The 25,778-nt window shown below is 39.2% G+C and overlaps 1 protein-coding gene across 1 annotated transcript; it reads right to left on the reverse strand.

Annotated features, from left to right (window-relative positions):
• Positions 1–42: 42 nt before the first annotated feature.
• insyn2ab (inhibitory synaptic factor 2Ab) lies at positions 43–21,380 on the reverse strand. Its single transcript, XM_067518021.1, has 6 exons — positions 21,096–21,380; positions 20,736–20,895; positions 12,950–14,120; positions 9,111–9,182; positions 1,143–1,555; positions 43–990 (listed from the first exon to the last, which is right to left on the reverse strand). The coding sequence occupies exons 3-5, from the start codon at positions 14,113–14,115 to the stop codon at positions 1,372–1,374; spliced, it is 1,422 nt and encodes a 473-aa protein (XP_067374122.1). The 5' UTR covers positions 14,116–14,120; positions 20,736–20,895; positions 21,096–21,380; the 3' UTR covers positions 43–990; positions 1,143–1,371.
• Positions 21,381–25,778: the final 4,398 nt, after the last annotated feature.

The following is a 25,778-nucleotide window of genomic DNA, read 5'->3' on the forward strand; positions in this document are numbered from 1 at the left end:
TAGATTTTTTTGATTACTTAACCAAAGCTGGTGGCTACAAGTCTTCTCTGTTGTTAGATTGCTACCATATTCCTTAAGCACTGTATATAGCCCTTCCACTCTTTGAAGTTCATAGCACAGCTGTTTGTGTGGGTTGTAATTGTTTACGGTGAAAAAAGAAAAAAATGGTTTCATTTTACAAGATGGAGCTGAATGGAAAGAAGACAAATCCATATTACCATATAACTAACTAGACATAAAGTAAATTCCTTAGAATTAGATTGGGCTTCACATTAGAGCTTTGCTGTGACACAATGAGTGATTGAGAAGCAAGGCAAACTCTTAATGGACTCACAAAGAAGTCAATATATATTTTTTTAAACTTTTTGTTGGAAAAAAAGGTTTATAATAGAAAATACTTCCCCTTAGTCAAACATTAGATAGTGTATGTTGTTTAGAAAATCTGATATAACCCAGTACCTGCTTCAAGAAGAGGACCCCAGACATGTGTATTTCAAAATGTAATTTCACAGTACTCTGCTAAAATAATGCAGTTATTTTAAAATATCGAGTTTGAACATCATTTAACAGTGTAGCCAACACGAAAGGACAGGATGACTGAGGCAAAGTTGGCTGGCAAGTTGGCTGATTACACAGTGAGCTAAATGGAGAGACAGAGAGAAAGACAGAGAGCGATAAAAAGACAGAGTAACAAAGAGAGGGAAGAGACAGGGGTTATTAACAAAGGCAGGCAGATGTTCAGTCAGACAGACAAACTGAGCAGAGTGTGAACAGATAAGTAGGAAGAGGAGAGAACAGAGTAGGTTATTAGAACAGTGGTGACATAGTGTCATGTACTGTACGGCATCTCAGTCTTTTATGCATGTTCCTCTTAATAGTTCTATGTTTTGTGCTTTGCTGAAGGTGGGGCTGATGTCCATTCAAAGATTACAGCTTCACTCATAAAAGGCCCTCCACAAGGCACCTCCTCTTGTTGCCAAGCAATATACTCTACAGGGGGGAAAAGACCAAAAGTGCATTGCATTGGAGGATGCAATAAAAAGTAAATGTAAAGCAAGAGATACATGTACCCAATATATAAATAACATCCATCTTTACACAGCTTAAAAATATACATGTAGAAAATGTATCCCAAAGCTCACCTAGGTTTTGCAGGTGTGTGTCCCTCCTCTCCAGAAAAAGGTTTGACAGAATTTAAAATGTTTTTATTAAGTCTCTGCTGTCCCCCAGCTGTCTTGATGTGCTGTCTCAACACGTTATCCACACTCTTGATTACTTCCTCTGAATATTCCTTCGTCCATTTTGAGAATAACAGAACTATTAATGTGCAGAATAAAAAAAGAGGCTGTTTCCAAAGCCGTCATGTTTTATTCAAAGGAACCAGAGTTTCCAGCGAGCATGCTTTTTGGACTCCGTCTTCGATTTGCGTTTCGGTGTGGATGTGAACACTTCGTTGGTGTAAGGCAGAGCAGGGCATTGTTGGCTGTCCATGGGGCAAAGCCTCTTCATCAGGGGTAGTAGCTTATCCTCCTGCAGCTTGAAGTCCAGTTCAACACTGTAACACAAGCATAAGCGCTAGAGTTCTAGAATATTTACATTCAGTTCAGTTTTATAATCAAACCACGCACATTCATTGACTTCAGATTTCTTGACTGGTATTAAAATCAGATGCTTTAACATTTATGTGTTTAAAGTTGGTGATTTTTCATTTGGCTAAAATATTTATGACTCAATCTTAGCTTATTTTTGTTAGTAGTCCACAGATGGAAGCTGGGAGGTAGGCAAATGGCTCAAACAAACTTACAGACATCCTGGCAGCACATATTTCTTGTGGCACATATCAGAAACTCCTCTAGTAATAGAGTTCCTTTGCACCGTGTCGGTATTTTCTATGCATGCAGTCAAAGGGCTTTCCCTGCATTGATTAGATTTGTAAAAAAAAAAAAAAAGAGCCAGAATGTGGGTTGTTTCTGACATCAAATTCCACCCGTGTAATCCCAGGCTGGTCATCGTCTGATTTTGTTCCGGCAAAACTCTGTCCGATTAAATCTCACAGGCCTGGGAGCAATGTGGGGCTTAATCCAATCCAAATGAAACCATCGAGAGGCCAAGCACACCCTGATTAACTGCCTGTATTCAAGTAAGGGATAAATGCATCATCCACAGTCTCCTTTCTCTTTATTGCTATTGATTTGTAGTGCTGTGTTAATGTATTTATTCCTGCAGTATGCAATACATTTTGAGAACATTGCACTGGAAATAGAATAAGAATAGAAAAAGAGAATGAATCATCTGCATTGTGCCTCTTAAAACTGAAACTCCTCAACAAACCTTCGCTGACAATTGAATGCTCTGTGGTTTGAGGCTTTTTTTTCCTTCTGCTTTAAAATTCACCAACAATGAATAGTGGATACTACGTGTTAAGCCCATTCCTGTCATTCAAAGACTAGTAAGGGTAGAAAGGAGAACTGAAGCTGCCCAAAGAGATGACAATTCCCATGCCAAGGTCAAACATGCTGTCTCCATGTCTGCAGACTGACAGAGGTAAAAGTACAAAGCCTGGCCTGATAGGGGAGCCACTTTGATGGGCAGTGTAATTAGTTTGCTGAAGGATGTGCTATAGTCCGAGTGACATAATGATTCCTAGACACTGTCCTCACCTTTAAGATAAGTGTCAGTTAAGAACAGAGCTGTGTTAGACAAATCGAATGGAGGGCTGGGTAGTAGTTTGGCAGTCTGGGACTTCCAATGAATCAATACGTAAGATTAAATAAACAGTGAGTCAAAAATGAACCACTTGTGACTGCTTGATACTCAACATCATCACTGCTATAAAAGAGGATTTGAAATCATGTTTTTGTTGTATAAAAAGAAAACCTCTCCTATGCTTGTTCTTCATTTGCTTTATTTCCACTTCAGATAAACTCGAGCACTTGCAGGTCATCTGAACACCAGACCCCTGAGAATGAGAAAACTGAATTCTTAGTAGTCTAAAGGCATTAATGTGGTAGATCTGCTGCTTTATTGCAGTATAAGATGCACTTGTTTTACTACATCTCTTGTTCTCATGGTCCATTGTTTCATTTCTCTTTTACCTCTGTTTGTATCCTTTCTTTAATGTTGAAATCTTAACAAGTGCTATTTAAATAATGTTGACTTGACAGAAAGCAGAGTACAATCACAACAGCACAGAGTAACATCGAATAGCCTCAGCAATTAAGCAATTAATCACTTGGCAGATCACTGCAATTACTGTATGCTGTGGACATAATGCCTCAGTTGTGAGCCAAAGGCTGCACTGTATGATGCGTGTTGCACTGGGAAGCAGGTGCTGCAGCAAACAAAACCCTATATCTAAGACCATCACTGTACACAAACAGATTGAAGCGGCTGGAGACAGGAAGGCTTTTCTAGGGCATTCAGCAAAGCAGATTAATCATCTCTTTAGCTATGCAGCGTGAGTTGTTGCTGTGATCAGTGGTGAGCCGTTTGTTTGTCTATGGTCGTGGTGTGCTGAGCACCATTCAGTGATTGTTGCTCCGGGGAGGGATCTGGCTGCTGTGAGCTGCCTTTTTAGCATGTTAAACTCTGTTCACCCAACTGCATGTACCTGCATGCTACTTTCTTCTGTTCTTCATGTTACTGGCAGCTTTCAGTGTAAAGTCGCTTCTCCTGCTGTGGTTTTCCCTGTGGCCATTCACAATTCAAACTCTCCAAATGACAAGATGAGTGGATCAGGCTTGGCATAGTGTAACATCTTCAGAATTACATGATGGGGCACCGTAGATTAAATCAACAGAGAGTGACAGTTACTTCTTCGTTTGACAGACAACAGCTGAAGCAGAAACTTCCCACAGGTTATGTAAATCAGATGCACAATTCTTTTCTCTGTCATGTATATCAGATAAAAAGGCCAGTGCTGTTTATTAGTGTGCTCTCTGCCTCACAGACACAGAAAAAAAACAAAACAACAACAATCTTATTAATGAGGACAACACGTAATAGGCAATCTTGACAATTGTTCACCAAAACAACCACAGCTCCGCCATCTCAGCATGGGACACAAGTGCTAATTAGCTCAACGCGTCTCATCATATTACATTACAGTTGCCTTTCCCGACTTAACAGTTTTTCAAAGTCATTGTTAGTGCCACATTGGAAACACTACATTGTATATTTTGATTCAAATGCTAGTTCTTATTCAACACAGCATGAGAGGAATGAGAGCCTTTACTGCTTTGATCTGAACATGTTTTTTAAAGTGGGTTTCCTGCTGTTGACTCAGTGGTAGGCCACATATAATTAGTAACTGATGCGCTTGTTAATCTTGTTCACCCATGAAGATGAGTATGGCAAGAAAATATGAAGAGTAGAGGGTGGATGCCATCATACTTTGTAGATTAGCATCGGCTTTGGGTCTGACTAACTTCGATTTGTGTGGATGAATTAAACCCTATTATGAAATTATGCAATACTTTAATTTGAAACAATATTAAATGTAAACCAACACAAAACTTAAAAAGTAAAAGACAAAATCTGTTTAAGTACTCTGTGGTTTATTTAAATTAATGGATGCCTTGATGATGTGTTTTGAAAGAATGATTTGCTGTGTGGTCTGCCAAAAGTAAAACGAAGACAAAATGTGGTTGACATAAGTAAAGTAATTATCAAGACAAAATGTCCAACTAACATTCATTAGATGGCCAGGTGTGAGCCACTAACAAAAAGCAGCACCAACAACTTTAGCTGCCTTCTTCAATCATGTGACCAATCCCTCAGCAGCCCTCCAAAAAAAAAAAAAAAAGGCTACAAGTTGCTATTGCTTCTTCTGGTAGGCTGTGCTGTTTATTCGTTTTTTCTAGCCACACAAAATTTGATGAGCCTCCGGACTATTTGGTTTTACAGCTGAAATCTCATTGTAGTCCTTCCTCTAGTTTACCATCTATACGTTCAGCCTTTTACTCCCTCTTGTCATATGCATGCCCTATTTGTTGCAGTGATGTATGAAATGCCGCAGTGTACAGAGGGTGGGTGGAGACTGTCAGAGGAGAGCTGAAATCTGGAAAGGCTCCATTGATTGACTACCTGGGCTCAGCAGCTGCTAAGGTCCTGCATTTGTCTGACATGGAAATGTTGGATTGCTGTGAAATTAAAGCCTACATGTCAGGTCATACTACTCTTGGTCATGGTCGCAACACACATTTGCTAACAGTGCAGCTTTGAGGGGTAATTGGTGGTTTGGTCCCAACCTGCAGTTGTTGGCTTGTTTTAATTTGCATAACTATACTCTGGTCTCCTCACCCAAGTGTCACATAGTGATTTGTCCAGCAAATGTGATTACCGGCATCAGTTTAACTCACTGGATTAATAGACTATTATATTAACAAGGATGCTGGTGATAGGATCATTCAGTAGTAGGCAGTATGAGTAATGAGGTATTGATAGTATAAAATGCATCTGAAACAATGAGCAGGCATAAACAATAAAGACGTTTTTTTTCTTGTAAAAACATAATCTTGTCTTGGAAGGTTTGTGCTAGATTTTGCTGAAGAATACTAAACAGCACTATTTGCAGAATTTAAGATATTTATGACAATTACTTTGGCAGAGATAGAGAGGACCGTGATAGATTACTACCCTGCGTGCCAACCACAGCCCTGCTCCATTCCATGACTGGTGGTTGGAAAAACTGAAACAATTTAATGATACTGAGCACAGATGAAATGGTAATCTTCCACTTTATAAGTAAGCTGCAGATTGGATTTTCTTTTTGACTTTATTGCCATACCACATTTTTGTTTAGTCACAACAGACTGAAGGCACTTATTTTGCCATCAGAAGTTGTTCCAAGATTGGTAAATAAGCCAAGTTGCTTCACTGACATACACGGTTGGCATGCTTTGCCTTAGCTAGATAATATCAGTGAAACAACTAAAGTGAGACTCATCCTTGTGCCTCGGGACTCTTCTTTGCTTTTGTATGCACTGGAATTCTTGCTTTACTCTTACAAATTACAATACTGTTATGTGTTTAATGTTTGATACAGTGAAACCCAGTTGTACTCTGTACACTGTCGCTCAATTTGTCTATACTAAGACTTCATTAAATGTGCAATACATCAGATGATATATTTATTTACTTTGTATTAAATATTCTTAGATTCCCACTCTTCTTAAAGCCCCACTCTGAATATCACACTTATTCACAGTAATGACTGGACCCATAAAAACAGATCAATGAAAAGGCCCTGTTTGATCAATAGGGACACAAACTGACACAAAGGACACACTGCAGTAACACAAGAGTGCACCTACAGAAGTGTACATAGAAATACTGGCGAAAACACATACTGTGCACCAGTACACTGAATTTGCTCGAGGACGCTTGGATAAGCAACCTCCAAATCAGCAGAGGCAGTGAGGTTTATTCGGTTTAATTTAATTAATAATACGAATATTCTAATTGGAAAATATCTATCTCAGCATCTATCGTACAACTCTCACTGTCAACTCAATCAAGCCCATGACTCACCCTAGGAAGTGTCCAATTGAGCTTCATGACCTACTTGCATGTACACATTTCCGTAATTCAGATTAGTTATAACTTGGTGATGTTTTTTAAGTGATGAAAAGACCCTTTACTCTTGCCATGTTCTAAATTTGAACTTCAAAGTTTAAATCACGAACTAAGATCACCCCCAGATTCTCAGCTAGAAATACAATACATCCAAGGAAAATTGAAATGAAATATTTTTAGTATGTTTTTTTGTTAATTTAAGAATAATTGGTAGGGCCACATCAGCCTCGAGGCTGAACCTATGGGGACCCCATAACAAATATGTAGCTATATGAACTTTTACTGAACTCCTCAAGAGAAACATAGTGGGTTGTTTTTTACCTAATAAGTCAGGAGCTTCCACAATCTTTAAAATATTAACTGTTTCTGCAGAAAGGGGTTAACAAGTTGTACAGGGGGATTAGGTGATTCTTCTCTTATCACCAGCTTCATGATTTGTTTACATCATCATTATAGGGGGGTCAAGCTGCCGAATTGGAGTACTGGAGGTTAACAGTGAACAGCTTCATCCCAGACGTGCTTAGGTAAAGCCTATTTATTCAAAAACAGTTTAGTTCACACTGACATTTTAGAGGATCTTTTTAGTCAGGTCAGACGCCAGATCACCAGAAAAGAAATAACCCTAAAACTATTGCTGCTGTCACCCGTTAGTGTCTCTAATAATAGAATCAGATCCAAGTCCAATAATTTGGTGGTGCTGCTGAGACCTTATTTTGCCTTACCAGAGAGTGCTGATTCAGTTTTTCATTTCTTCCTAAGGCGTACTGATCTCCATTTTGCCTTAATGTTGATGGTTGTTGAGCCAGACTCTTTGATAGCGACTCAGGCTCATTCTGTATGTGCTTGAATGTGTTTTCCCATTTTATTGACTACAGCCACAGCTGCTCTCTGCTTTGCACTGGTGTGGAGGAGTGAGAGTGGCTGTCGCTCCACAGCACTCTGTCTCCGTTATCCTGTTGTGTTGAGATACAGATGGAGGAAAGGCTTTTGTTTCTATTTTTGCTTCTACCCAAGCCAACATCAGACCAAGGCTCCTGTTTGATGCACAGTACAAGCAGTGGAATTTGAACTAGTCCTAGGTCCTGCCTTTTAAGCCAGAAGCTCACGTCCTGGTCAGCGAAGTTGTCTACTAGGTTTTAATTAGTGTCCAAACCAAAATCTTCCAGTTTGAGCCTTATAACGATGCTATCGGTGAGACAACAACATTTCGGCATTCTAAATCAGTCTCAATTTTCTTTTTCTTTTCTTGGTTGCTCAAACTAATGTTATGAGTTTGAAATGGATAATAGCAGTTGTCGATCAGTCGAGGATGTTTAGGACCTGCTGTCAGGAATTATAAATTGAAACACTGCAATAAAGAAAAGGTAGAAAATTATGCTACAGCATCAAACTCAAAGTTCATTCAGATTAAGGCAGCAGAGTAATTTCTCCCCAGCGGCTAGGGGCAGATTATTTCTAGATGACTCATACAACAGGCCTGAACCACTTGGGGATTTTTGTTTTGTAAACAGGGGAAAATTGGCAAATACACAATTTATATGTGATTCTAGCAAGATGCCCAATGATTTCCTGTAGTCCAGTATCTGATATGAAACGGAGAGGCTGCTTTCAAGTTCCTCTGTGGTCTTACACCACAATCTGGGTCAGCTAGACGCAATGCACTCATCGAGGGAGAAGAGGCATCTAGTAAAAATGTTATATAAAGAGAAAATCCTGAGAAATATGTCCAGGGCAGGGCAATGTTCCTGTACACTGCAGTAACAAAGTTTGCAGGTATGTGTTCACATAAGTACATATTTAAAATGCTTCAATGACACAACAGATAAGATTGGACTGCAATATTACAGTATCTTGCTCTTGCGCTACAATATTGTGTTAAAAAGTATAAAGCAGAGGATGGAAAGAACATCCCATTTCTGAACCTTTGTATCCAGAGTAGATATACATTTTTAAATTGTGAAGGGTTTTTCAAAGCCAATTTCAATCTGACCTCCATGCATGAAAGTAGTAGTATTTGCTGGGGTTGAGAGGGATTTTTTTTCAGCTGTACGCACCACGTTTAGAGAACAAGGCAACAAGAGGAAGTAGAGACTTTTGGATTGAATTGACAAATGATAGAGTGGACAGCTTGGGTGAATTTACCACCAACTTCTGCTTACAACAAAACACCTACAACACAAAATTTTACAATTACTTTACGATTTAAGATAACAATGTCTTAAAGGTGACAAAAGAATTAATACAGTTATTCAGCCAAGTGTTTGATATAAGTGACTGGATTCTAGGATTGGAAGCTGCTACTTTATTACATTGACTAATTTTATATGGCAGATCCTTTTACATGCCTTTCTTTAATTTCTATTTAAAGCGACAAAACGAACCTTTAAATTTATTGAAATCTAAATGTTTCATTTAAATTATTTATTTATTTTTGCTTAGTCAGTTCCCTTAAGAACATCACTGCATCAAACCTGTGTTGTGAGGATTGCATTTATGCAGCATTAATGACACCCGGGCAGTGAGATGGGTCTTACCTGTAAATGATGCATGCGCTGTTTCGACAAGTGTCACAATTTGCTGTATCTTGTCCTGTTCTGTAGGAGAGCCTGTGAACAGAAAGATGGAAAGATACATGTGATCTCCAGTGATAGACTTTAGATGCATATTTCAACACCTGTGGGCACAAACTATGAGCCAAATTTGTTCAGCTTGGGCTTTACCCAGTTGTTTATTCCTAACAGTTGAAAATGCAGTAGGGGCTCTGATCCTGCAGGCCTCTCAGATTTGGTTAATCAAGTGTGTAGACTTGCAGATTTTGGATAATCAGATTACCTTACTTTGCAGTGACATAGTTTTAAAATATGCTGTTTTTTTCTATAGACAATTACAAACAAGAAGCAACTAAATGCTGCATAAATCATCTGAAATAAAAAATCAATATACTGTACATCTTTTTTATTTCTAACCCAATTGAAATTGCTACAGACATAGCATACAGTAGGTAAGAGGCATAAGGATGAAAAAAAAAAACCATAAACAAGACAAATAGTGTATTCTCTGTTTATGGCATATGTACATTGCTCCAAGGGCCAGTCATCTCTACTCTCCAAGAGTACTCATTTTTTTGTCCTTAAGGACTTCATCAAAGGACCAACTGTAAGCCATCTTTTCGGACATGACAGGGGCTTATATGTGCGTATGTCAAAGAGGGCAGATAAAATATGCAGTGGCTATTGGTTAAGTCATTGTCTTTACGACAAGCAATTCTTCATTCCTATTTCCTGATTTGAGTTTTGTAAGCATGCACACACACATTGTTATTTGCAATACAGTGTATGTTACTGTATGCAAGGGCGGGCTGCAGTGGAATAGAGAAAATGAGAGAGGCTGTATTAGAGCTGCACGCGTAATTGCTTGCCGTCACGGTAGCCCTACACCCTGATGGATGACATGTGGAGGGGCCGGACCTCAACTGTTGACATGAGAGGTGACCTCAGTCGGGGGAGAGACAATAGCCTCTGTGTGGATCGAAAATGCTGATGGAAGCTGAAGGTCAGTAAGTTCATCTGTCCTGCCCTGTTCTCAAATGAAGTCTTTCTGAACAGCTGTGAGCAAGGACAGTAAGTCATTGCACAGGCAAGGTCTACAATAGAGCGGTGCTGCTGCCTGGCTTTTCATGTACATTTTTGTCATTTAAAGAGCCTTGCTCTAATAATCAAAGCGCATTAACCTAAATTTATAATCACTGTAAGCACTGAGCACAAAAAAACTCTTCTATTTCCCATTCAGGGTAAAATGTTCATGACCCAATATACTGTAGTGGCATCGTAATAAAGCACAGAATGTTACCGAGAACGATATCAGAGATGCTTCATGGGAAAAGAAAATAACTGCACCTCTGAAAGTCATTCTCTAAGCCGAGTGTTGGCACAGATTCACTGCTGGGTTGTTTGTCCATGTCAGCTGTCCTGGGATATGTCCCACCCTCGTCATTGCAGTTTCACTGTCCACACCCCCATGCCTACGTGCCTGCTGCATGGCATTCAGTTTAGTTTATGATAGCATCAAAAAGCTGCAATCAGGTCAGGCCACATTATTTCACATTGTGTTTTATGTTTTGTAAATGTTGAGTGTGCGGTATGTTGTCCTTTATTAGATCTATTTTTTCTTTTAATATACAGCAGCAGCAGTTCTGCATTGCATATGCAATGTTTGGTCCATGACATTTTCTGTATGTTGCATGACTATCTTGCATAGATTGTACTTGTAAATCTTGGACAGTACAGTACAGTACAAAGTGTGTTTCTATGACAGATAGAATATAGCAGTGTGAACATGAGAGACTAAAGCAAGAAAAAAACTAATTCAGTAATAATTCACTAATTTCTTATTACTTATTAATAATTCACACAGCATTATAATTATAACTAGTGATCAAACTGTAGCATTACTATGAATTAGTGCCGATGTCTAATCCATTATCAAGTGTCACTAGCTCACAGAAGTTTTGGAAAACATGCATAGATTTCGAACTGTTGCTGACCAAATGCTTGTTTTGTAGTTCCCTTTTTGCAGGTTGTCAATAATCATCATCCAGCTGGAGGTGTATGATTATTTTGTAGTAACGTTACTTTCAGTGCAAACAGTGAAACTGAGATAACGTTTATGAATAAAAAGCCTTGTTGTAAACATTGTGCCTTCACCCTTCTGTGGATCAATGGTTTAGTTTATCCTTTTGTAGCTGTATATATGGAAAAAAAGCGCCTTGAAAGCAGCATTTACTCCTGGTAGGAACTTGGAAGCATTGGGTTACTGTACTTTTTGGTTAATCTAAAAGTGTAGCTTTAAAGAAACCTATCTGATTGTCCAGCCACGCGGAAAAGTGAAGCGTATTTGGGAATGTACTCTGGAATGTAGGCTTTGTGGCTTGTAACTGCGCATCTCTAATAATGCTGATGGAACACAACACAGCGAAGGCACTACAGCAGGCACAGTTTTGTAGAGATGAAAGGCAAAGTGTTATGAGGCTGCACTAATTGGGCCTTTAAAACCAAGTTGCACAGAGCCGCACTAGGGTGGCTTGTTCTCCACTAGATGTGTATAAGGCTTAAATAAAATTTGGTGTTGCTATGGGTTTTAGAGATGGAGTGCTTTGATTCTTACAATTGAATTGCTGTAAGAGTTTGGCTGTGGACATGGGCTTGAGGACTTTATGAAGCTTGTTAATGTATTTTCTCCTATAAAAATACATCTCTAATGAAATGCGACACATAAAGAATGATTGGTTGTGCCATGGATTTTGAACGTCCCATTATACCTTGAAGGTTGACTATAATATTAACCTGACTTTTGATTTTGTGTGATTCGATAATAGCAGTTCAAGGTTTTCACCCTAATTAGTAGATTGGCACACACTTTGTGTAGATGTTAATGGTTCCCACAGGATTAGGCCTTCATTGGTCAGTTGTTTTTGGTAATTCCCATTTAAGCTCAACCATGAGGTTGAATTGTTTGGGAGCTTGATTGAAATACTAATTACTGGAACCACTGCAGTGACAATAGGTATAGACTGTCAGGCTAAACATTTTGACTCACCTGACCTTGAACTCACTGCATCAGGTTATAATTTCTGTTTATTCAGTGCTTTGAACTACCATATCAACTTTCCAATTAGCATCTGTTTCTGTTTAGTGCCAATTATCATATGTTAGACTGTAGTTAATATTTAGCTGAAAGTACAGCCTTGAAGGATAATTTCTGTCTCTCAAACTTGAGGTTTCTTTTTGTCTTGGCCATCATTGCGATTGCTCATAATTATATGGCACGCACAAAGTTAATTGCTAAAATCTGGGAGCACAGTGACATCCATAAAGAAATCTAAAGGCGCCTCAGCACAATCGAACACATTTTGAACAGACAGCGAAACCCCAACAGAAAAACCAAAGACAAACCTGACCATCATAATAGCATTTGTCATAGTTTACAATTCTTCAACAACTTCTGGGTCCAGTTTTAATCCGTAGTTTACATCTTTGTGCACACGGTTCTCCTGTGAGATGAAGGGTAAACTCTCTCTATCGGACTTGATTCCAAATCAAGCTGCTAAACAAATCAGGCTGTTTTCCTACAACCAGTTTGAATGTCTGCTTGTATTTCTTCCTGTCAAACTCTGCACTGCTGATGCTGCCACATTCCTACGTTCCTAGGTAAGTATTATTCTAACCAATTAGAAATTATGGCTAAATATACAACAATATAATTCATGCTGTAATAACCTAGAGTTGATCTTTCCTCACAGTAAACACTATGCACTGTGTAAATTCTGTTTGGTAGCACATTATAAAGTCCTTACTGTAAAGCTTGCACTACTCACCCCTCTCTCTGTGCTTCGCCTTTCTCCAGCTCCTGAATGACTCCAAGTAGGACCTTGATGGTCTCCTGGCTCGAGCTGATGAGGCTCTCCATTGCCTGCAGCTGTGCTTTGATATCCTTGTCTCCCGATAAGGCCATTATCTGCTGGCTGCTGCCCATGCCTGGGGCTCGTGTGTCTACTGGAGGAAAGCCCTCGCCGCCGCCAGCTGTTTGCTGGAGTTTAGAGGAGGCTGACACGTGTCTTGTCCGACACTGCCCTTGTGACTGTACCGAACATTTAGTACTATGGGGAAGTGTTTGTGACTGCTGTTCGTTCAACTGGGAGCCCTTTTTCCGCTTACAGCTCACAGAGGGACTTCCTAAAGATTCCACCTGTGTCAAAGAGTTCCATGCAACAGGACCCGTACCCTTTCCCTTGTCCTGTGAAAACTCTGCGTTAGCCAGCTGGCGCTTTGATGAAGTGCCAACGTTCATGTCTTCTTTGGGTAATCCTTTGGGTTTGGTCCTCGTTCCACAGACCTGGTACTCTGGTTCGCTTTTGGAAGGAGTGCTGCTTGGATGGCACACTTGAGAGGAATGTGAGGATTCTGGAAACGAGGGTCCATCCACACAGTTGGCACTGGAAAGCAAATCCTCTGTATCGCTACTGTCGTCGGTGTGGTGAAGCAGTGCTTTTGTCTGCCCCACAATCTTGCCTTTGCACTTAGAGGACTCCCCAATAACTTGTCCATCCTCTCCCCCTGCCTTTATATCTTTCAAAAACCCGTTGTTTTGTCCTTTGTAGTCCTCCACCAAAGCAGTATGTTTAAATGTATGTCCTTTTTTCCTTTCAAAAGGGAAAGTCTTGTATCGCTTAGTGAGGTCTGGTGAGGTCTGGACACCTGTACTCTTGGTCACATTTGGAATGGAGCGTCTGGCAGGCATAGTCAAAAACTTTCTGTGTGTTACTTTACAGGAAATGGATCTGGAGCGTTTCCCCCGATGCTCATTCTGAGCTTCACAGATATCCTTAAAACGCACTTGTAAGGCCTTGTTTCTCTTCTTCACCTGCTGCTTGCCTGATTCCCGTCTAGACTGCACATCAAGGCTGTGTGGTGGACCTGTCTCTGAATCTGATTCATCTGAATTAGAGAGAACAACACATTTGGTGTCCTCTTTGCTCACCATATTTCCTTTAAGGGGTAAAAGAGAGAAAAAGGAACAATTTCTGTGTTACTCTGGAATCTAGTTGGAAATAATTTTTGTCAGTTTATAAACATAATGTAGCATATAACCAGATTTGTTTGCCTTTTTAGGCCCATTCCTTAATATTCTGGTTACACATTATAAATCTGAAGACATAATCTTTAATACAAATTCAAGATTCAAAATTAAAAAATTTAATGCGGACAATGATCCGCTGTGATGACCCTGAACTCACCGGATAAGCTGAAAGGACAAAAATAAATAAATAAATAAATAAATAAATAAATAAATTGCAAATGGTGCAATTTGACAAGCAAAATTCTTAAAACCACAACACAACAAAGATGCAAATAATAATATTTGTATTATAAAATACACTGAAGAGCATTCAGTGAATAATGTCTTTGAATTCACTTTTGTCTAATTACTCAACTTACTGTTTGAGTTTCAGATAAGTTTCAGAGTGTCAGATAAAGAAACAATCGGTTTTGAGTTACGAGCACCAATTAAAACTTTTGCAACATTCTCTTCTTTTTCTTCTTTTAAGTAGTGTTTCGTTTGTAGATTATAGGCTTCACCACAATACCCTTGGGTCAAGGCCACAATTTCTATAGACAAGAAGCATGAGTCAGAGCTGTAACAAATTTAAAATGATGTGTCAGTGCTAATGACAACGAAACATTGTGTCATAGTTCATTCACAATTTACACAGATTTGGAGACTGAATTCATTAAAGGTCCACATTTTAAAAGCTGTTGCCAGCTCAGTGACTGGATTTTTTTTTTATAGACACATGCTTTTTGACTTTTATATATTTATAATTTGACTTTTATATAAAGAACCAGACTGTCTCACACAGTTTTTCAATTTTTGTATCGATGACTCAGCTGGGAGATATTCCTGCTGGTCAAAGCTGTAGACTTGCTTTGACTGAGTCACCCACCATTGTCTAAATAGTAAATGATTTGGACTACCATGCTTTCCGGACCAAGGGGGACCAAAACAAGCTCTTTATACCTTCTCAATGGTTTTGTCCTCTATTTCTGATGCTGGTCGCTGCTAACTCTGTGAACACTTGCTGCTGCTAGTCATGTATCATGACATTTGATAATTAAGTGCCTCCTAAATGTCTGATTTTTTTCTTCTGCCTACTTTTTGGGAACAATCAGTACTTCAACCTTTGCTGCTGCTGTCACCATTGAGAAAAATGTACTGACTATACAGTAATTCTATCACTTGTCAATTTAAAGTAGAGAAGCACAGTTTTGCACTTAAATTATCACCACTGAGATGCCAGAGCGGTGCTGTATCTCAATATGCTATTTGTTAGTTATGCTAACATCTCATATGCTGTAATGTGAGATGACACTACTGTATGTACTGTTGAGACAATTCGAGGTTTAATTGCTCTTATGTGCCAGACATTTATTGGCTTTTTGCTTTTGTATTGAAAATGCCTTTTAAGATAATTATGTTATTCATTTCTGTAATGGTATGGATGTACTAATATTTTTTGCATAATGAGTTGTTATGTGTTTAGTTGTTTTTGTGGCTTATTTCCCCCATGGCTGATGTTGCTTTTGGGGTGGCCCTTTTGAATCGGTGCAAACTTGGGTCTGTCACAGGAGGTAATATTGTACATACCGCAAGGTTTAGTGATTTAAACATGACATTCACTTTGCTTCGTGGGAAACTCTCTTTTGTCCGACATTTTGCACAGGAGCCACATTTGCATTTTGTCCACACAGATTGTATTCAGCCACACATAAGGCAAATACTCTACCTCAAACAAGTGGGTCTATGTGAATGCTTGCTTTACAGTTCATCATATCATGATTACATCTTAACTGCTGAGCACCTGTTCTCCACTCTGGACTAAGTCATACTCTTTCCCAACCTTAAGCCTACTGTATATTCATGCACTTATGGTCTGCCTCTTATCAGTACTTTAACATTTCATAACATGTATTCCTGTGGCATGCTGCACTTCAATTGCTTGAGAGTTTTTTTTTTTCCACAGGTGTTGTTAAGGAATGGCCAGAGGGCAGCCGGTGCTTGGCCCACTAGTAGAACGTTTTTACAATATAATATATTCCCCTTGTGGTCTGAGGTCCCTAGCAGATGTATTGAAGCAGCACAAAGCAGCTGTGGCCCACACATACATAATGGACTCTACATAATGGTCGGTGTTGGGCTCCTCCAACCGTACCCACCTGTAAGGTCTAAACTCCCTACGGGAAAATTTATAATCATCACTCCCCAGCTGTGCTGAGCAGAGTGACAAGGTCAGAGCCTGGGCACCAAATGTCAACTCTGTACGTACTGTGCTATCACATCAAGAATCAGGTTCATGTTAGTTGGCCTGACTGAACTTTACAACGTCATATAAAGAGCTGCAGTCTGAGAAGCAAATGGACCTTTGAGACAGTTGCAAGTCAAACATACTTGATTAAGCAGAAGTGCTATATATCTGCTGTTGTTATTGTATGTGGCAAGTCACATACTGTATCTGTCAATGCTAAACATTAATAAAATGTTTCCAGAAAACATATTTCTTTTCTGCCAAAACATCCAATCTTGCAATTTTAGTACAACTTTATAAAACTTTCTTACAACTGTGTTTAAGCACCTGCAGTGCACTTCTAGGTGAGGGAAAGACTGTGGTGTGAATACTAGAGAAAGGGCAATTTTAGCTGTATAAAAAAATGTAATTTTTAGGAGTTGCATCTGTGATGAAACTAGTGCATGAAATGTATTAAACAGCACAAGGAAATGAAATGATGTCTGATATGGGTGAAAGAAAACATCAGAAATAGCTGGCTAATCATTTTCATATGACAAGACAACCCATGATAAATAAACTCCAATGAATCATTTATTACCACACAAAAGTAAGCTTTTCATGGCATTGCTGCTTCTCTGAAAGTAATCATGTTTTATCATTCAGAGACATTGTAAATCCATCAATGCGATTGTTCTGGTGGGGAAATTTATACTGAGGGGACATTTCCTTACTGTCACTTTCACTGATCCCATGAAATTTGTAAGAGCCAAAGCATGAGTAGATTAGATTAATGTTAATTTCTGATATGCAGTTTCATCAACATCTGCAGTGCGTAGAGAATTTAACTAATGACTGTGTAAATCAAAACCAGTTACTTGGTGTAATATGAATACAATACACATATTTTAATGATGGCAAAGTGTTGTTGCTTTACCTGACCCTGCACCGTTTCTTTGTGAGTGTACATGCATATGGAACTCGTGTGGACACAGGTTCGTACATCTCTGCGTGCACACCCACTTAGTGTGAGCATGAGAGTAAGAGGAAAAGCGAGACAGAAAATGTGAGTGTTTTAGTGCGTGTGGGCCTGGTTGTCACCTTTTCACAGAGAAGCCTTTGCCAGTTTCTGAAGGAGTGTGTGCACAGGTACAGACACACACATATCGACCAGCAGACAAGGACTGATAATAAAAAGCATGAGGCTGTATTTCTTGGGTCACCTGCCATGGGTTTTAGCTTGCAGATGTTCACTGTAACATACCCCTCTGCTCAAACTGTTGATGAAACAGAATATATTTAAAGACAACTATGTTTCATCTTGCCACCTATTAATGCTGGAAAGAAATGCATGCCAGCTTCAGCTTCTAGTGTCACTTCAGTCAATGCAGTGCATTCAGTGCCAAATGAGAAAAAAAAACAAACAAAGCAAGTAGCTCAATCTCATTACACGTGAACAATATTATATGCTGTGTCATGAATTTACACCCAGTTGTTATGGAATTCAGAGCAGCTGAATTTTGTTGGGGGTGGTATTTGTTCTGAAACATAATTTGGTATGCACTTTGATTTTAGCGTAAGTTGTTTGTCAGAAGCGGTTCCACGGATAAAGAGAATTTGTTTGAGGCTGATTCACATGGGATCATGTTATTTCACACTCAGAAATACCAATCTCACACCACTGAAAAGGTAATCACATCTGCAGGAAGTCTTCTCAAAGCGCATACAATTTTTTTGCAGTCATGTAGGGCATGTAAAGCAGCTAAGTGGTAATTTACACAAAAGGAGCTGAAAAAAAGCTCTTCAGTCACTTACTTTGTTGGAAGTCAAATGTACAGAGTGAGAGTGCGACGAAAGACAAGAAGAAAGTTCGGAGAGGCTCATGTGACACGTGGATATATTCAGATTTGAGTGAGAATCTCCTTTGCCTCATCATCTTTTTTTCTTCTCCTCCTCCAAGCTCTCCTCCTCCTCATCTCAAAGCAAGCTATATCTCTGCTAATGACCTGAGGTCCTTCCCTGATTTGGCCTCAGCTATCCAAAGGATTATAAATAATGCATTGACTCTAAAATTGCAAAAGTAATCCTCTGAAATCTCCTTATGTACCCTGGCAGGCCACGTTGTCTGTTCCAATTGCCCTTCAGTTCTTCACAATAAAATGCTGCATGCATGGGAAAAAAAACACCTTTAGCTACAGTATCATGATTGATTTATTAATGGCAAAACATTGTAGAAACGTGGCTGTTTGTAAAGAATGTTAATAAGGGGTTAGATCCATTTTCCAAACCATAACAGGTCTACAACTCTGCTGACTCATGATTTATCCTTTATCACAAAGCAGAAAGGAAAGGACGACTTTGCTCAGATCGCTTTACTTCCCTGTCAGCCAGTATCAGTGCAATAATTACTGAAGTGCATCTGTGGAATATTTACAAAGCATAACACTGTCTGTCCACTCTTTTTAATGGATATGCAACGGTAAAGTTTTGTGCTGTGCTCATCATCTTGTACAATTTCTACTGTATGCATTGTGACCGTGCAGTGTGTCCCCACGTTTGTTCTCACTGTTTGCATAAATTAAAGAATGTGACATTGCACCAAATATGCTATCATAAGCACAATGTAGATGATGGGATGTCACAGAATTGTAGTGTACCAATGCCTTTTCCAAGGCCATAATGTTATGTGTGTCTGTCTGTTTAGTCAGTATTTTATGTACTGTGCATACAATATAATTTCTGCCTCTACACACTCTTTGTTGCACTAATCTTTTTCTCAATATGAAGCTCTTCTTCCAGCAACACTGTAAGCACCTTTGGTCCAAGATTTTTATATTGTCTTTTGTTCAGTTTTTGAAAACAATCCCAGTTATGAGAGCTCCCCAGTCGTGGACAAACAAAGACACATACATACACACGCACTTACACGCGCACGCGCGCACACACACACACACACACACACACACACACACACACACACACACACACACACACACACACACACACACACACACACATAAACACTTCCATCTTCATTCTAGCTGTCAACCAGTACAGCCTTTGTAGTCAGGCTGATTTATTTAGGAATAAAGGTACATATAAATTTGCTTTAAATGTTGGCTTAAAGGATTCTTAATTGAACGGTGATTTTTGTCACATGGTGGGAGGTTTAAAAAAGCTTGCATCCCTGTCTCTCATGGATGAGAGCTTTAGCTATGAAATGAATCCTTAGGAAGAATAAGTTTGGAGAAGCTGCTATGCAGAGAAGCATTTTGGGTTTTTCATACACAACACATGCTTTCCTGCTAGTGTGGGTCTCTCTTTGTATGTATTAAAGGACAGGATCTCTCTGACTTAAACTCTTTACAGTGGACAGACAGTATATAGTGCATCACCCTGATGAGTTCATTGATTCATAGGAGGTTGGGCTATGGGCATACATGCGTAGTCAGGCCGTACTGATGACTGACTCAGTTGTAACGTAGGTGATTTTACAGATGAAAAGATGCTGAGATCGACAAGCCATGGTGTGTTTAGCACCTTAAAGCTGCACCCCATCTGCATGTCCTGTAAATTTAGGTATTCAAGGAATGACGCGTAGGAAACAGAGGGACAGAGACAGAGACCGGGGGGAGGCAATGACTGAGAGCAAATATAAGTGTAGCTCTGTATGTGATGCAGTAGAGTATCCCAGGATCACACGTCATTAGTCATGATAAGTCTGAATCCATTTTTCATCACATTCAGCCTTGAGGAGCACATCACTTATCCTATATGTATGTTCCCTATAGTCTACGCCACTTATTATGATAGGTGTGTTCCAATACACAATTATCATTCTGACAGTCTATTACAGTGTAATATACAAGTCTATTAGAGAGAGCTCATCAATATTCTTCACTATCAAGCCCAAATAGTTCACAAGTACAGCAATGTAGATAATCAGCCTCTGCTTCATCAGATAAATACTGCGTGTCTGTCAAAGGCTGCAAAGACACGCATTGTGATAAGTACATTAATCAAAGTATAATGACATCATCATTCATCAGTATCAGTTGTGAAGAAAAAAAAACTAGATTTTTTTTCCTAATTAGTCATTAGTTCTTTCACAGCTTGGATACAGAAATGCTCCCCTCTCTAATTTATCCATATCTAATGCATCCAGGGATCATGCCCATGCATGCAACTGATTCATGCAGGCTTCTTATATCCAGTTTGATTCAGTTAGGCATTTGAAAGACAGACTAGACGAATCACTGGGTCTCTTTGCATTACCTGTACATATGTGTGCAACTCCAAAAAAGGGAAGTATAACTCTTACCTTGAGAAACAGATCAGAGGTCCGAAGGATAAGAAAGCGCAGATCCCCTGTAGAGCCAGTGTTCATCCATGTATTCAGTGGGTGCCAGGGTATCGTCCAGCCACTGGGGCAGCTCTCACAGGCTGCAGGACCAGGAGAGAGGCAGCCGGTGCAGTGACAGCTGGAGTAGTTGTGGCACATCCGGCAAAGATTCAGGTTATCGGGATGGGGGAGGAAAAAAGCAGACAGACAGTGCCTCAAAACCTCATCAGGTCCTCACTGATATCCCCCTCCTGTTTTTTACTCTGCTCTCTCCCCTCTTCCCTTATACACCATATTCAAGCATCACTGACACTCAATCGCTCTTGTCCCTGCACTCACCGGGAATAAGCACTCACACACGCAGCGGAGATCTCCATCTCGCGGTGCTGCTGCTGTTGCTGCAATCCCTGTGCATTTGTGATTGAGTGTATGTGTGTATGTGTGTGTAAGAAAGGCAGGGAAAGGGTGGGCTGGTGGGTGGATGGGTAGGTGGATATGGCAAAGGGAAGAAGGAGGAGGAGGAGAAGGAGGAGGAGTGAGGGGTAGTACGCAAGCTGCTGGGGAAAGTCCAGAGTCGCTGAGCTGCATCATTGGCGAAGACCCCCTTAACTTGTCCTCCACAGGCTGGCTCCGTTGACACTGAGCTGTTACATAATCTGAAGGGCTTCGGGAGACGGCAGAGAGGGGGAGCTGAGAAATAATTATTCATTGTGGTTTTAATTGGATGTCTCTTGTCCCCCGTTACTTTCATATGTCTGAGACATTGTTTGGAGGTGGTGTTGGGGTATGAATCGAGCAAAGGAAAAGAGAAGAGGCTCTGTAGATGCACAAAAGAGGGAACAGAGGAAGCAGGGAGCCAACAGGGCAGCCGTGTTAATGAAAGTCTGAGAAGAGAGAGATAATGAAATGAGGAGAGGGAGTAATAGAGACAGTGAGACAGAAAGAGAGGCACAAACAGATGGGAAAAGGGGAATATGGATTTTATGAACATCTTATTACTTAGATTCTGTTGAATTTGTTAAAGATTATGATTTGTGGAATGGGCTTTATAAGATGAACATGTGTACTGTCTAATTAAATTCAAGGTCTGTGATAATTTCAGCATCCATTAATGAGGTGTAGAGGATTACATTAAAGCATCACAGAACAACATGCAAACTATATGGTATAAGAAGGATCTGCGACAAATCAAAAAAAAAACTGAAGTTGCAATAGATTTGAAAAGCTTACCCATAAGTATCGGAGTAAACTGCCAACAGTCCACATTCTCCTTTATATGTAAAAATGCTCACTTTTATCCAAAGTGCTTTACAATGTTGATTTTCATTCACTTTGACGCACAGCCAGGACCGGGGATCGAATCGCTGATCCAGTGGTCCAAGGACAACTGCCTTAACAGCTGTGCTACAGGCCTGTGTTATATTTGTACAGATAATGTACTGAAAAGTTAAAGTAACTCAAAGCTGAAGTGGTTGTAAATTCAATGAATTCAGTATTATTTCCTGGGAGTTTTATTGTTTGCTACCCTGCTTCATAAGATTGCCCCAGAGTTTGAAGGCTGTTACAGACTAAAACCTTGCCAATGTAGCTTTCACAGTAAATGTTGATTCAAGAATAAATTCAAGTTTAGTTGTTTACAGCAGAAGGAAGTTATTCAAATTACAGGGTCCTGTTATCTTTTAAAACACTGCTTGTTATGTCTTTCCATTTCAATTTAATTAACTGTGATTATGTTGGAGTTATAGGTTGAAGATATGATAGAGATCTCATAGCATGACTCGACCACAAGACAAACATTTTTTTACGTTGTTTGCTTATGTAAGGCTGAAGAGGTTTTTTTTCTACCATAAGGCTGAGGGGGAGCGGTAGCAGGAGCAGTGATCTGCTGACTGTTCTCTTATTGATTTTATTGTGTGTTTTTTCTCCAGCCCTGCCTGTTCATAGGCCTATGACAAGCTTCTGACTGTTCCCTCTGCATCCATCCAACACAGCATAAACACCAGCTTACCCTCACTTAATGAGAAGAACAACACAGAGTTGACAAGAATTGAAAATCCCCCACTCCGCCACTTTTCCTCAGTGTCTTCTCTACTGCTCAGTTTATTGACCTGCCAAAGGCTTCGAGGTGGAGTGTCAGAATTTATGCAAAGAAGCCCTCCCTGCACGTCGATGACTGTGAGCTTAACCATTTATTATGGCTGGATCCCTGAGGACAGCTTGGGCCTCAAAGCCACTGTACATGATGAGATTTTAAAGCGGTCATGCTCTATTGAAACTGGGAAAATGTGTATTTGAATGAAGACATGAGAAAGTGAAATTGTGTAAATGGCAAAACAGCGGATGTTGCATAAATGACTGAAGGAGAATTTCTAAGTTCAGAACACAATTGTATTTCTTGATTTACCAGTCTCTACTGAGTTATCTTTGGTCTCAAAGGTGAGTAAAGAGTGCACTGTCAAATGCTTCTCTCAGATTCAGAGCATCTCTAGGTGAAAGAGAAATATTTGCATTAGCATATGAAACAGCCAGAGCAGTAAACATACATTTTTATCTTTTATTTAAATTATTCATGAGTATTTTCCTAATGTATGCAGGAAACAACTGGGAATGGGAACAAGTGAGATTACTAGATATAGCCTCAAACATGAATAAACAAAAAAGTTTCTCATTACGTTTCATGTATTCTGACTGCACCTGCTGGACAAACTTTTGTGTGAATATTTGGAGCCAATAGGCCAAGTTGAACAACATTGATCATACACTTAAGTTTGAAATACTGTGTGTGGAATAAAATGATGACGTTACATACTACAACACTAAAAGCAGAGTTCAGAGTGCAGACAGAAATATCTCAGCAACTAAACTATATACACTAGTGACCTCATCTCATAGCAGTTGGCTCAATGCATAGATGAATACTATGATAATAAAATTATTGTAGGGCTTTTTTAGACTTTCAAAATGACAGTGAACCAAATGCATCAAATAATGATAGTAAGCGGTTGAAATACCACCGCCGGCCAATACACACATTTTTCGTCATTGCCCAACACTGATCCTGGGGAATTCCGGATACCTTTGCACGTGTTTCTTCTATACTTGCGTCCACAAGGAGCAGTGTTGCGTTTAGCAAAACTCAATTTGCTGTTAATGAAGAAACAAATTACATGCTTGAAACAGAAATTAAATGCACATTTTCTTTGTGTAAAAAAAAAAGGAGATTTCAATGATAAAATGGAAAGGACCTGATTAATTAAGACCCCTCAGAGCCTTGCAGGAATGGTTCCTTGGCAGGAGGGTCTTCTGACGTGTGGTCTGAAATGAATTTCACAAAAATAGAGAGCACATCTTACAATGACAAGAAAAAGTGTATGAAACCTCAAGGGTTAGCTTGTTTTCTCCAGTCACTGCTCAGATGAGGAATTGATAGATTTGATAAACTTATATTTTGAGAGATAACAGATGTGGTCATTTCAAAATGTTTAAACTATTACTACCATACTACTATCAAATCTGCCTTTTGTTATTTTCCTTTTTTAATAATTTTCCTTTCTGGAATCAAAAAAATCATAAGTTGAAACACTGTTGCTTTAAATTTACAAAAAAATAAAGCTTTTAGTGGAGACATTTTATTTAGGTGGCAACTCAAAACACATTTAAACCAAAATAATATAGGAAAAAGACTAAAGCTGCAGTACAACTATATAATATACATACATATACAACATCATTATAAATATAATATATAATCAGTATGAACATCTAGACTGGTATGAACAGTTCCATTCCTTTTTCTTTTACTTTTCTGTTTCCTCTTCTTTCCGGGTCTTTAACATTATATTATCTAATCAAATCACAACGTGTATTGAGGTGTGCACTTTGAGGTCTGTGAGCCTCTGCGTCATATGGTTACCCATAATTCCCTTCTCTGCGTAGGTCTGCGTTGATGTTTCCACATATCGACTGACAAGTATAATTCCGCCTTTACTTCCACATTATCGTTCTCTCACACGTTTGTGAATTTAGGACTCATGAACTTACACACACCTAAAACTCCCACTCCATAGAGCACACACACATTGGTCCATACAAACTAGATGCCTTGTTGAACACATATGGTGGTCTGGAGACATCTAGACTGTCATAATGCTTAATGATACTCTTCTTGTTAACAAGGTAAGAGATCTTAATGCATTGACTTCTGCTCTATTTCAGAGTAATTTCAATAAACTGCTGTTCCAGTTTTATGCCAACAAATAGCATTGAAAACACAGCACCATTAATCAGTATTAATGTCTCTGGAAAATTGGCTTAACTATCTGTAAAACCTCCCACAGGGAAGCCAACGCTAATGCTGTTTAACTCTTTTCCATTATACAACACAAGCACGTAAACACAAAACAAATAATCAATGTAATATAGAATTGTTACATAACACATAATTTCCCTGTTGGCTGCAGCTGACTACTGGGTAACTATTTATTATAATATATAAACTAAATATATACTGGTGTTTTCCAACATTGTCTTAGTGTAGTCTCAGCCATACGTTACCATCTATGCCACTCAGTCAGCATGTAATCCAATTTATAATCGAATCCAGTACATGTCAACTTTTTTCTCCGTGTCTTTGACTCTTTGACTTACTTCTCCTTCTTCATCCCGAAATGACACCCTCCGTTTTTGTTTGAAGAGTTTTCAGTGTAATTGGTTGTCTGTAAATCTATTTGCATATTCGCTGCGTGCTCGGTTCTCCTGAGACCACGTTCAAACACAGCTAATCTGGTGTTGGGGAGCAAGCAAGCATGCTCATGTGGAGTCAACAAACGATAGATAGGGAATGAAGACCTTTTTATATTTTTTTTACTTTTTTCCCTCAGTTTGGACAGTAAGTAAGCTTCATGATTACAGTTAACATAAGAGGAGCTTTTAATGTTTGCACAACAGTAAAAGATGATTTGAACATTAAATTACAAGGTTTGCTGTTTTTTTTAGGATTCTTTGGGATGTTTAAAGGATAAA

This window comes from Channa argus, chromosome 1 (assembly GCF_033026475.1).
Source record: "Channa argus isolate prfri chromosome 1, Channa argus male v1.0, whole genome shotgun sequence".
Classification (NCBI taxonomy): Eukaryota; Metazoa; Chordata; class Actinopteri; order Anabantiformes; family Channidae; genus Channa; species Channa argus.